The following is a 14,147-nucleotide window of genomic DNA, read 5'->3' on the forward strand; positions in this document are numbered from 1 at the left end:
GGATTTATAAGTAAATGATTATAATACAACATAGGCGCTCAGGTAGCATAGTGCCTAAAGGCACTTGACTGCTAACCAGAAGGCTGGTGGTTCAAACCCATCAGCCACTCCTCGGAAGGAAGGTTGAGCAATCTACTTTCGTAGGGATACTGCCTCGGAAACCCAAGGAGGGGTCACTATGAGTCGGGGCCGACTTGATAGCACATAACAACAACAACAACATAATACAACATGGATCTCTTCTTTTAGCACTGAAGAATACCACATTTTAAACATCAACCCTGTATCTCTGCCATATTTGATTTACTTTGTGAGCATTATACCCATTCCATGGGTTCAATCTGATGATGCTAAAGTGATGACTCTTGTTTCTCATTTTTTTTCTTCATTGTGATTCTCATTTTTCTCTTCATGTAACAACTTATAAAATCTCTCATTTTTCTCTTTAATATCACATGATAGAAACCGTAAAATAGCCATATTCAATAAGAGCATAAACCTTATCTAAATGTTCATAAAAATGCCCAAAGGCATGCTTAGCAACCAACTTGCCAGATGCAGTAAACACTGGGGAGCCAGAGGACCCACTGGAGAAACAAGTGTCATAACTGAGTGTGGTAGTGCTATCAATGTGTGACAGGAAACTTCTTCTTCTAAATATAGGACAAGCATTACAAGTGGCAACCGTGGTTTCTGCCAGCCCATCTTGATGCTTTGGATACTTCCTGAACCACTAATTTACAGGAATCACAGCACAATCATTTACTTTCTTAATCTGGCCTTCTGGGTGACCTATTAAATAAATCAAACCACTAGATGGTTGGGAGCAATTTGTCCACGTAGGCCTGGAGGAAATGCATTTCCATGATTTTTTTAAGTTTTAAAATGACATAATCTAGAGTTCCATCATATATTTCATACCATGGCTCTAAAAAAAAACCAATTGTGGGGAGCAGGGCAAAACTCTTTGTAATTGAAAGTTACCTTTGCACACTTACTATATCAGGCCACAAGCTTTTGGATGTGTGCCTTCTCCCACAATAAAATGTACAACATGTAGACAGGTCAAAATATAACCATCCTGGAAGTTAAAGCAAGTGCTATTGCCAGTGTTTGTGTTGTTCCATGTCATGAACCCAGCTGACTTACTAAAAGGAATAAGACATTCATAGGTTGCAACTGAATTAGAATTTGCAGACTCTTTTGCAAAGTTCTTTACATATATGCTGAATTGTTCAAGTGGTGATACTTTTTGACTCTTTTGTTCTTCCCCCAAACACTTACCCAGCCAAAGTGGAACTTCTTTAAAATTTGCATATTGCTGCATTATAGTACTGCTCAATTTTTGTGAGTTCTTTAGCGAGAGATTAATTGCATCCTCATGGATATCTTGATAAGTAATGTTCTGCCTACTCAGGGCTTTTGTCTAACTTGTCAGTTTAGTTTTCTATTTTTTTTTTAAACTAAAATCAAACCAAACCCACTGCCGTCGAGTTGGATCCGACTCATAGCAACCCCTCCTTGGATTTCCGAGGCGATATCACTATGGAAGTAGGTTGCCCAACCTTCTGAGGAGTGACTGGTGGGTTTGAACCACCAGCCTCTGGTTAACAGTCAAATGCCTTAGGCACTATGCCACCAGAACTCCCTTTTATTTTTTCAAAAGACTATAATAAGAAATAATACTTAACTTTGTCTGATGGTTTTTCCTTTCAATATCACACCTTAGACTTTGGGGTAGAATTTTTTTTTTTCCTCTTCTGTTCTACATCTTCAATCCCTCTCTACCTCTGTCTGAGTCCTGGACCTTGCTTTCACACTTTGTAAGATCACAGGGACTGATTTCATCAGTGACATTTTCGTTCTTCTGTTTGGGATTTTTATGAATAATTTTTCTGACAGATTTTTTTTTTAAATGTCCATTTCTAAGATTTTTCCAGATACATCATCCACCAGGGACTCTTTTCCATGAATTTTTTTATGACCTTCCATTAGTTTCCATTCAAGTTTATTGAGGTCAGAACGAAATCTGCCATCTTTATAGAGAGTGTCTTTGATAGTTTCACCCTCCAGGGCATATTCATATTTCATGAAGTTCCTTGACCTTAAGTATTTTCTTTATCCTCTTACTGACAGCAACAATGTGAAAAAGAATGCAGTTAAGATCTGGGTTTTCACAATGATGTAATATCTGACCATCTCCTTGCTGTGTACTCTTTCTTTGACTAAGTATTACTTTTAAATGAGAATCTCTAGGCAAGCATTTGAGGGGCATTCCTAAATTTATATATCCTTTCAATTTCTTTTTCTGTATAAACAATAATGTTTATACATTATCCATCTTTTTCCTGAAATTGTCATAGCTGTCAGCTGAGAAGATACTCTCATTGGGTTTACCATGTGCTGTAAACACACTGTAGTCTAATTTCTTGAAGCTTTCATTCAAAATAAAGGTGAAATGACATTCTTTCTTGATGTTCAGATTTAGGTTCAGAATTGTAGTGGATGTTTCTTGCTTACTGACTTCATTTCTAAACTCAGAAGTACTGCTACATTCTCTTAGGTCAGGTAGCAAATGCCCATCCAGTGTGCCAGAACTTGTCTGCTTCATGACAGTGTCCGCTGAAATTCAGTTCTGCAACCCTGGTCATTTTCTGTAACATGGAATGATTTGTTCTCTTAGTCTTCATAAAATTCATGATGTGTTCAAAAAGAATATAACTGACTTCTACTTCTGTCCAAGATGTAGAAACAATGATTGGATTTATGCTCCCAACTGAAATGACCTCTTGCCAGGACCTTCCCATGATAGCAAGGGGAATTCCGTGCTCTTGGGAATTGACACTGCCTCTGGCCAATAACTGGCCTTCAATGGAAGCAACTCATCCAGAGCAGAAACCAACTGGCTCCGCTCCCGCCACTGAATGGCACAGAGGGAAAGGATGGCAGTGGACCCCATTTCTCTCCGACAGCAAGGACCCAGCAGCCACAATAAAATTTTTGAAAAAGAATAATAGTTGAAAAGTATATTAAATATTACATTTGTGTTACTATTCCAGATAAAGTCATTTAAAATTATAAAAAATAAAAAAGATACCACTTCACGCCCATTAGAATGCATTTCAAGAAAACCGAAAACATCAAGTGTCCATGATGTTGTGGAGAAATTGAAACTCTGGTACATTGCGGTTAAAATGTCAACTGTTTTGGAAAAATTTTGGCCGTTCATTAAAATGGTAAATTTAGTTAATTTGAGACCCAGCATATGCTGGTATGGGTATATGCTCAAAAGAATTGAAAACTAATTTTAAAGAAAAATTTGTACATGAATGTTCGTAAATGCACTATTCACAGTAGTAAAAATGTGGAAACTAACTGAGTGTCCATCAGCTGATGAGTAGTGGATAAACAAATGTGGCATACTATACAATGAAATAATGAACCTCAAAATCATTTTGCTTAATGAAAGAGGCCAGACAGAAAACTCCACATATTGTGGTGGTGTTGTTATGTGCCATCGAGTCGGACTCGATTCATAGCGACCCCTCCTTGGGTGTCTGAGGCAGTATCACTACAGAAGTAGATTGCCCAACCTTCCTTCCGAGGAGTGGCTGGTGGGTTTGAACCGCCAGCCTTCTGGTTAGCAGTCAAGTGCCTTAGGCACTATGCTACCTGAGCTCCTCCACATATTGTATGATTCCATTTATATGAAATACTCAGAATATGTAAATCCATAGAGACTGAGGGCAGATTGGTGTTTGCCATGGGCAAAGGCTAGGGGACAATTGGGAGTGACTGCTTCATGGGTACAGGATTTCCTTTTGATGTGAGTGAGGTTTATTGGAACTACATAGAGGTGATGATTACACGAAATTGTGGATGTACTAAATGCTACTGAATTATGTGGTCTAAACAGTTAATGTTATGTTAATTTTCTCTCAATAAAAAGAAAGCAAAGAAAACCAGAGGAACTCATTGCCTTATTCCTGAAGCCCAATATTCCTAGCCAGTTCACCTTTTTTCCTACCCTTCAGAGTTTTCTTATGTTTGTTTTATTATGTCTAAGTTTTTATTTGCAGTTAGTTGGAGTTATGAGTTGGCTGTGGTTTCTTTCTAGAGAAGTCCATTATACTCACCTTGTTGTTGTTGTCATGTGCTGTCGAGTCAGACCCGACTCATAGCGACCCTTCCTTGGGTTTCCGAGGTGGTATCAGTATGGAAGTAGATTGCCCCATCTTCCTTCTGAGGAGTAGCTGGTAAGTTTGAACCACCAGCCTTCTGGTTAGCAGTCAAGTGCCTTATGCACTACGCTACCAGAGCTCCTTAGTGTTTTGTTTTTAATAATAGGCACTCTAGTGGCACACAGTGGTTATAGCATTTGTCTGCTAAGCAAAAAGCTGGTGGTTTGAACCCACAAACTACAGGAGAAAGATGAGGCAGTCTGGTTTTATAAAGATTATAGCTTTGGAAACCCTATGGCACAGTTCTACTTTGTCCTTTGTGGTTACTGTGAGTTGGAATCAGCTTGATGGCAGTGTGTTATAGTGTTTCTTTATGTATAGCTTGCATCTTTCTTGTGTTGATTTAATCATATGGGAAGGGCATGGGTGAGTAGTATCACTATTACTATTTTTTTCCATATATGATTATTTAAATGGGAACCACTATTCAGGAGCATTTTTGGAAGCACTTATCTCCTACCAGTGATATGTTTTACCAGTAGCCATTTGACCTAGTTTGTCCAGTAAGATGTGAAGGGAAGCTCTTTGTAAGATAATCTTACAAAGAAAGTTCTTCTTTTGGACATTATTATATGTCAGTGTGAATCCTGGAATTGGTCTGACCATCTTGCAAACCAAAAGAAAAACAAACCAAACCCATTGCCACGCAGTTCATTTGGATTCATAGCAACCCTAATAAAAAGTCCAAACCCACTGCCATCGGGTCAGTTCTGACTCATAGTGCCTGCCATTGGGTTTCTAAGTTTGTAAATCTTTTCAGAAGTAGGTGCCTCATCTTCCTCCACAGAGCAGCTGGTGGGTTTGAACCACCAGCTTTCTGGTTAGCAGTCAAATGCCTTATACACATACCACCAGAGTTCCTTTGCATAGTGATTCTATAAGACAGAGTAAAACTGCCCTACAGGGTTTCCAAGGCTATAGATCTTTATGGAAGCAGACTGCCACATATTTCTTCTGCAGAGTATCTAGTAGGTTCCAACCACTGATCGTTTGGATGACAGCTGAGTGCTTAACTACTGCCCACCAGGACTTCTTACTGTCTTGCTAAATACACAAAAATCAAACCCATTGCCATTGAGTTGATTTTGAATCATAGCAACCCTACAGGACAGAGAACTATCTCATAATATTTCCAAGGATGCAGATATTTATGGAAGCTGATGTCATCTTTCTTTCATAGAGTAGCTGGTAGGTTTGAACCACCGACCCTTTGGTTAGCAGCCTGATGCTTTAGCCAGTGTACCACCAGAGCTCCCCCACCATCTCGCTAACAGTCCATAAATATAACCAACTCTAAGACTATAGGTGAGAAAGATGGAAAGAACCCAAGACCATAATTGCAATTCTGATCTACTAAATTAGTCTGCTTTGGAATTTCCTGTACCTTTATACTTTATATTTTATGAATAAAATATACCTTTATTGTTTCATCTCTGAGATTGGATTCTGTCTTATAGCAAGAACCTTCCTGATAAAGCTAATTAGAGGAAATAGTAGTAGTATACCACTATTAACTAATATACTTTTCTGATATAAATATTTTTCTTATGTAAATAATATAGCAGTGAACATGTTGATGTGTGTAATTATTTCCCCCAATGCTAAGTTTTCTTTTACTCAGGTTAGGATGCCAGAAGTAGTGGCTATTATTATTATTTTAGTTTGTTGTTGTTGTTGTTGTTAAGTGCCATTGAGCTGTACCCGACTCATAGCGACCCCTCCTTGGGTTTCCGAGGCAGTATCACTAAGGAAGTAGATTGTCCCATCTTCCTTCCGAGGAGTGGCTGGTGGGTTTGAACTGCCAGCCTTCTGGTTAGCAGTCAAGTGCCTTAGGCACTATGCTACCAGAGCTCGGCTGCAACTCATAGCAACCCTGTGTACAACAGAATAAAACACTACCCGGTCCTGTGCCAGCCTCACAATCCTTGCTGTACCTGAACCCATCATTTGCAGCCACTTTCAGATCATCTCGTTGAGGGCCTTCCCCTCTTTTGTTGACCCTCCACTTTACCAAGCATGATATCCTTCTCCAGGGAATGGTCCCTTCTGACAGCATGACCAAAGTAGATGAGACAAAGTCTGGTCATTCTCGCTTCCAAGGAGCCTTTCAGCTGTACTTTGCTTCTCAGAAAATTGTATCTATCCACAAAGTTAGCAGCAATAAATGTTTATCTCACTCATTGGTTTTTATTTGTTTGGATTGTTGTTTGCTGGTTGTTTGTTGTTGTTATGTGCCCTCGGGTCAGCCCTGACTCATAGCGACCCCTCCTTGGGTTTCCGAGGCAGTATCACTACAGAATTTGCTGGTGGTATGTGATTATAATTTTATGTTTTTGTTCTTTTGTTACAAAACACATTGTTGTAGATGCAACACAATTTATTAGCTGTGAGATCTTGGTGAAGGTACAGTTAATAAAACAGGTGAACATTAAATAATACATGATAAAAACTGGTGTGAGGTTAAAATGAGATATTTTGCTAAAGTTCTCTGAATACTTTTATAATTAAAATATTAGTCCTTTATCAAATTTGCTGGGAGCTCTGGTGGGCGTAGTGCCTAAGGCATTTGACTGCTAACTAGAAAGCTGGTGGTTCACAAACCCAACCAGCTATGAGTCAGGATTGACTCGATGTCAGTGAGCTTGGTTTGTTTTTTTAAAAAAATCAAATTTTCTACAAGTCATTTTCACCATTTTTGTTTGCCTTTTTATGGCATTATTTATTTTAGACACACAAATTTTAAATTGTACTTTATTAAATATGTCACTTTCTAGTTAAAATTTAAATACAAATAAAAGAGGGAGAGTGCTGACACATTGTGAGGAATGCAACCATGTCATAGAACACTTTGTTTATAAGCTATTGCACAGAAAACAATTTGCTATGTAAACTTTCATCTAAAAAGTGCAATTAAAAAACTTAAAAATATATATGTATAAAAGGAAAATACAAAACAAATGATATGGACATATATCTGCATTAGTGTAGCAGCAGTATGCAGTAATAACAACAACAAAAATACCATGATAATAGTCTGAAAGCAGAAGGTATTTTCAATATTTTCAGAAAGGCTTTCTTTATTTTTTGATATTATATACTTTTTGAACCAGATTGTCTAGGATTAGATTTCATTTGTCTTGTTTTGGGATTTTTTTGGAGTTATTTTTTTACATGTATTTTGATTAAATATATGTAATAAAACATTTTCCATTTCAACCATGTTTTACATGGTACTTTTTTTTTTTTTTAAGTTCTGTAACTTATAGAATCTTTATTCTCAACCAAGTCACTGGTATGGAAACAATTGAAAATTTAATTGGGCAGGATCAAAAATGACCACATTAAAAATTATAAAATTGATTTTATTTTTCTTCTAGAAACATGATCAGGGGCAAGTTCTGTTGGATATAGTCTTCAAGCATCTTGATTTGACTGAACGAGACTATTTTGGTTTACAGTTGGCTGATGATTCCACAGATAACCCAGTAAGTTTAAACTATTGTCTTTCATTTTCTTTTTAGTTTTTCTCTCTGTTCATAATATAAAGTCCTTTCTGGTTAATAGTGGTCACTGATTTAGTGAAATTTTTATTAATTTGATTTGAATGATTTGAGATAATGTAATTCTTTTGCCTTTGCCCATCCTTTTATTGATGTTTTAAATGTAGATGTTATTTTCTTTATGTTATTTTAATTATAAGTCAGTGTAAAATCTAGTGCTTGTTTCTTCACTTTCATGTCTCAGACAGCTCAAAAGGCTATGCTATCAAGTTTTGATTGAATTCTTTATAAATTTGTATATTATACTATGAGAGACTTTTAAAAAATAATATATGATATGATATGATATGATATGATATACCAGAAAATAATTCTTTTGATTAGTGTAAGAGAATGACTATTTCTAATGAAGCATTTTACATACTTTAGAAAAATTGGGATGCTGAAGTAATGGTTCTCTGGATCAGTGCTTTAGAAATTAATTAGGCTATAAGAATGACTATACAAAATAAAATACTATTCATGAACAAAGGAGGGTTTGCTTGCTTATTTATTTTTCTCCCTCTCTCCTAGTCAGGATCCTAGTCCCTGAATTAATGATTAGTGGGATATAAATATGAAATGTTAAATGTGGATTTTGTGTGAAAACTAGCCATGAAGAAATATGAGGATAATGTTGATGAAAACAAACCAAAGGCTAGCTAGTCTCAGTGGAATAAAAACCCTGTTATACTGAATTGATAAAAAAAACTAACTTTCTTTGTACTTTGATGCTTTCACAAGATAACTTGAGCTTCTCTAAGGACCTAGAGAAATACATTATTTTTTTATAATAACTGGGTAAATGGACCAAAAGGCATGTAAAAATAGGAGTAGAAATGTCATTTATGAAATGCAAAACGGAAATGCATTTCAGAAAATGTTATACAGGCAGTCCTTGGATTATGAATGAGTTCCATTCTTAAGTCTCTGCTTAAGTTAAATTTGTACACAGGCAGAAAAGTTAGGTATGGTTCGTATATAATATTAGTCAGATGTTTGTCTTAGTATACAGTGTACCTTTCTGTGCACTAAAAAAACCTGAAAGAAGCATTTCCAAATTCACTAAAACATCATTAATTTAATAATATAGTTTTGATGTCTATCACAAAGTAGCATCTGTTTGTTATTGTGAACCACTATGTTGTTGTTGTTAGGTGCCATTGAGTCAGCTCCGACTCATACCGACCCTGTGCACAACAGAACGAAACACTGCCTGGTCCTTTGCCATCCTCACAATCCTTGCTGTAAAGTATACAATCTTCATACAGTCCAGCTTCTCAGATTATTTGCTCAGCATACAGATTGAATAAGTATGGGGGAAGGATATAACCCTGATGCACTCCCTTCTTGTTTTTAAACCATGCACTATTCCCTTTGTTCTTTTCGAACAACAGCCTCCTGGTCTATGTACAGGTTTCTCATGAGCACGAAGAAAAGACAAAACAAATGTCAGAAAAGACTTTGAAAACTTGCTCTTGAATGGAGAGTAGCTAAAGCAAATGGAAGTGACAAGATAAAAAAGCTGAACAGAAGATTTCAAAGAGCAGCTCCAGGAGACAAAGTCAATTATTATAATGAAATGTGCAAAGACCTGGAGTTAGAAAAACAAAAGGGAAGAACACCCTTGGCATTTCTCAAGCTAAAAGAACTGAAGAAAAAGTTCAAACCTCGAATTGCAATATTAAAAGATTCTGTGGGCAAAATATCAACTACATCTATGGGAAGAGGCAATGGAAAAGCTCAATGTCTTCAGCCAAAATAAGGCAAAGAAGTGACCGTAGAACAGACAATCATTTGCTCATATGCAAGTTGAAGTTGAAGCTGAAGACAATTAAAATAAGCCCACAAGAGCCAACATATGATCTTGATTATATCCCACCTGAATTTAGAGACCATCTGAAGAACAGATTGGATGAACTGAACACCAAGGAATGAAAACCAAACGAGTTGTAGGATGACATCAAGAACATCATCCATGAAGAAAGCAAAAGGCCACTAAAAAGACAGTAAAATATCACAACCACAAAACAAACTATCAAATGGATGAGCCTGTAGAAAGAACAAGTCAATAGTAATCATCCATATTTTATCTCCCTAAAGGACACTGTAATTGAATTTGAAAATTCCAATATGACCTCAAGGAATTAATGAATCGTGTTGTTGTTGTCATGTGCCATCAAGTGGTCTCCGACTCATAGCACCCCCATGCACAGCAGAACGAAACAATGGCTGGACCTGTGCCAGCCTCAGGATCCTTAGTATACCTGAGCCTGTTGTTGTTGCCAGTTTGTAAATCTACCACGTTGAGAGCCTTCCCTTTCTTTGTTGACCCTCCACTCTACCAAGCATGGTATCCTTCTCCAAGGAATGGTTCCTTCCGACAACATGACCAAAGTAGGTGAGACAAAGTCTGGCCATTCTCACTTCAAAGGAGCATTCCAGATGCACTTTCAGGAGATGGCATATGAATGGATAAACAAAATGTGGTAGTATATATAGCTCATGAAATACTGTTGAGCCAGTAGAAGATATGAAGTCTTGAGCATGTTACAATATAGATGGAGCTTGAAGATGTTTTGCTGAGCAAAATAAGTCAGTCATGAAAGGACAGGTATCATATGACTGCACTTGTATAAAAAGAAAGGAAAAGGAAAGTGTATATAGACCAAACTTTATTACTGGTTACCAGGGACAGGAGAGGGAATTGGAGGATTAATGGTGATGGAAAAAATTGCATTGATTAAAGATAGGGTTGCAAAGACGGTTATTGTAATTGCTGTCAGTTAATTTTGTACACCTGTGTCTTACGTAGTTATCTAGTGTTGCTATAACAGAAATACCACATGTGGATGCCTTACACAAGCCGAAATTTATTCTCTCACAGTTTGGGAGGGTAGAAATCTAAATTCAGGGTGCCAGCTCTAGGCTAAGGCTTTTTCTTTATGGGTCTCCTGGTTCTAGGATGTTCTTAGCACAGGGATCCTGGGTCCAAAGGATGCACACCATTGTCCGCTCTTCTTTCTTAGTGGTAGTAGATCCTTCTCTCTCTGCTCACTTCTCTCTCCTTCTAACTCTTGTAACATAAAAGGTGATTGAAAAGTGATTCAGGCCACACCGCAGGGGAACTCCCCTTACTGGGATCAGGGCTGTGAGCTGATAAAGGGCATAGCATCCCACCCTAACATCTCTGCTCTTTAACAGTTCGAAGAGAGTTTTTACAGCAGATTTGCCCAGTTCTGCAATATGTCATTTGATTTCTTGACTGCTGCTTCCATGGGCATTGATAGTGGATCCAAGTAAAATGAAATCCTTGACAACTTCAATCTTTTCTCCATTTATCATAATGTTGCTTATTGGTCCAGTTGTGAGAGCTTTTGTTTTTGTTGAGGTGTAATCCATACTGTGAAGACTTAAAAAAAAAAAAAAAAAAACTCACTGCCATCAAGTCAATTCAGCTTAGAGCAACCCTTCCTTGGGTTTCTGAAGTGGTATCTCTACAGAAGTAGATTGCCCAATCTTCCTTCTGAGGAGTGGCTGGTGAGTTTGAACAACCAGCCTTCTGGTTAGAGTTACCACTCTGACAAGAATATATATGGCTTAAACGAACAGGAGTTTATTCTTACAATTTGGAGGCTTTAAGTCCAAGTTCAAAGTGCCAGGCTCTAGGGGCTGGGTTAAAGCCCCTCAACCTTGGGGTCCAATTCTGCCTCCTGCTTCCGGCCCACTGGAGCTAGAGGCATTTCTTCACTCAGACAGCTGCAGGCTGATGAGGCTGAGAAAGCCCCAAGGTTGACAAGTAAAAAGGCACAGTCTCGATGTTACCAAACCACACGGCAGGCCATTAACTTAAGTCTGTTGTAAGTTCCATGCTGTGCATGGGGTCGCTATGAGTTGGAAACAACTCGACGGCACCTAACAACAAACAACAATAATTGTATGTCCCAAGGTTGGCAGAGCATACCAGGCTGCTGAGCAACAACACGGCTACATGCAGGGTCCAAGCTAGAGACCATTCTCAAAGCTTCTTCTTATATGCAGGAAGCAGACCACATTCCAAAGGTGGCTACTCAGCTGCTTGTGGTAGATCCCACCATGGAGTTGATTGCCAGTCTCATCATGGGGAATAACTACCACCAGCTGTGCAGCCACTTAACCAGGCCTAGCCGAGTTGACACACAAGCATAACTACCACAACCATGGACTGCTAGAAGAACAAACAAATCTATCTCAGAGGAAGTTCAGCTGGATTGTTCTTTAGAAGTGAGAATGGCCAGACTTTGTCTCTTGTACCTTGGTCATATTGTCAGAAGGGACCAATCCCTGCAGAAGGATATGTTTGACAAATAGAGGATCAGCAAAGAAAGGGGAAGACCTTCAATGAGATGGTGGCTGCAACAGTGACTCAAGCATGGCTACAGTTGTGAGGATGACACAGGACTGGGCATTGTTTAGGTCTCTTGTACAGAGGGTACTATAAGTTGAAACTGACTCAACAACACCTAAAAACAACATCCCACCTAAACTCTTACTTAGGACCAGGGCAGTAACCTGAGTAAGGGTGTTGCATCCCATCCTAATCCCCTTATGTCAGACTGGGGCTGATAATATCAGATCATATCAGGAAGGGTGATTTACATTATTGTATAACTGCCAATCCACTGAAAATGTTGGCCCAGCCAAATTTACACTTATTTTGGGGGGAATACAGTCCAATCCATGATATTTTATAAAAAACAGAATTGATGAAAGTTGTGTAGTAGGTATATTTACAACAATCCCAAAAATAAAAACAAAAAAGAATAGGTGCAGAGGCTGTTTATGTACAACCAAATGCTCATGGGATTTGGTTCCTTGGTTTGGAGGTTTAGGGTCATTGTTTCAAGGGACATTCCAGTTAAATGGTCTTACAAAGTGTTTAGTGCTTCTGTTCTTCCTCCTCGTTCATTGTGTAATAACGTGTGGTCTTCAAAGCTTGTAAGTGCCCATCTAAGGCACAACAATTGGTGTCCATTCATCTGGAATAACACAGGAAGGAGGAGACTGGAGAGGATATGGAATGTGTGGTTAATTGCCTCCAAGAACAACTGCCTTCTTTACTGTGAGACCAGAAAAAATACATGATGCCCAGGTACCATACTGAACATTTTGCTTACAGTTCTGTAGAAGAATCCTTACCAAAAAGAGAATAATACAGAAGGTAATGTCAAATTCTCATGGATTTTCTGGAGCCGTAGAGGGTGGATGAACTTTTGAAACTACGTGCTCTGAGATAATTTTTAAGACTTAAATCTAAAATATCCTCTGAAGTCGTCTTAAAATTGAGCAGTAGTTTGGCTAAGTGATAAAAAATAAATCTGCCTTGAACATTGTGCTCTTTTAAGAACTTTCTGTATGGGATCAAATTGATATGAGGAACGTGAAAGCTTAGTAAGGACCTTAGGTGGCAATGAATTTATGTTAATGAGGGAGGAACAATTCAGAAAAGAAGGATGAGAATGGTCCCCATTTTGGTCCTCTAGTACTACTCTAACAGAAATACCACAAATAGATGACTTGAACAAATAGTAATTTATTCTCTTATAGTTTTGGAGACTAGAAGTCTGAATTCAAAGCGCCAGATCTAGAGGTTAGGTCAAGGCCCCTTGACCTTGTATTTCAACTTTGCTTCTTGCTCCTGGCCTACGGAAGGTGGAATCTTAACTTGGGCAGCTGCTGGCTGCTGAGCCTGACAAACTTAGGTTCAACAGGTAAAATAGCACAGTTGGAAGATTATCAAGCAACATGCCAGGCCACAAAGTTAAACAGTCCCAAGATTACCAGACAGCATGGCAGACCAGTGATGACTCAGCCAGATGCAGGATCCAGATATGCCAAGAAGCTAGAGACCTTCCTGTAAGCAGCTGCTTATATGCTGGAAGCAGACCACATCTGTAAAGCAGCTACACAGCTGCTCACCGTGGAGCTAATTACCAGTCTCATCATGGGGAATCACTGCATCCACCTGCCCAGGCACTCAAAACGAGGCCCAGCCAAGTTCACACGCTTCCTTAACTACAATAGTCACACAACTTGAAGAATATAATCAGTGTCACTAAATTGTACAAGTGAAACTGTTGGATTGGTGTATGTTGTGCTTCCCATATTTTCAACAATAGCAAAATAAACAAACTTAAAGGTAACACACCAAATGCAGCAACAACAAAAGAAAAGGAGAAGATGGCGGACTAGGCAGAAGGATTGCACAGACCCTCTTCAACAAAGAAAAGGTAAACCAATTAACACAGACACAGAAGATAATCTTGGACCCCTGAGCCTTGAAGGGAAGGATACAGAATTGGACTAAACCCCAACTAGCAGAAGAATT

General features: G+C 38.4%; 1 protein-coding gene across 1 annotated transcript in view; it reads left to right on the top strand.

Annotated features, from left to right (window-relative positions):
- The window catches only part of PTPN4 (protein tyrosine phosphatase non-receptor type 4), a 304,196-nt gene that overhangs the window by 58,369 nt on the left and 231,680 nt on the right, over window positions 1–14,147 (top strand). Inside the window, exon 2 of the mRNA XM_007937829.2 lies at window positions 7,619–7,726. Within this exon, the coding sequence (XP_007936020.1) occupies window positions 7,619–7,726 (108 nt within the window). The remainder of the gene's footprint in view (window positions 1–7,618; window positions 7,727–14,147) is intronic.

Source organism: Orycteropus afer, unplaced genomic scaffold (assembly GCF_000298275.1).
Source record: "Orycteropus afer afer isolate SDZICR_OR568_19922 unplaced genomic scaffold, OryAfe1.0 scaffold00004, whole genome shotgun sequence".
Lineage (NCBI taxonomy): Eukaryota > Metazoa > Chordata > Mammalia > Tubulidentata > Orycteropodidae > Orycteropus > Orycteropus afer.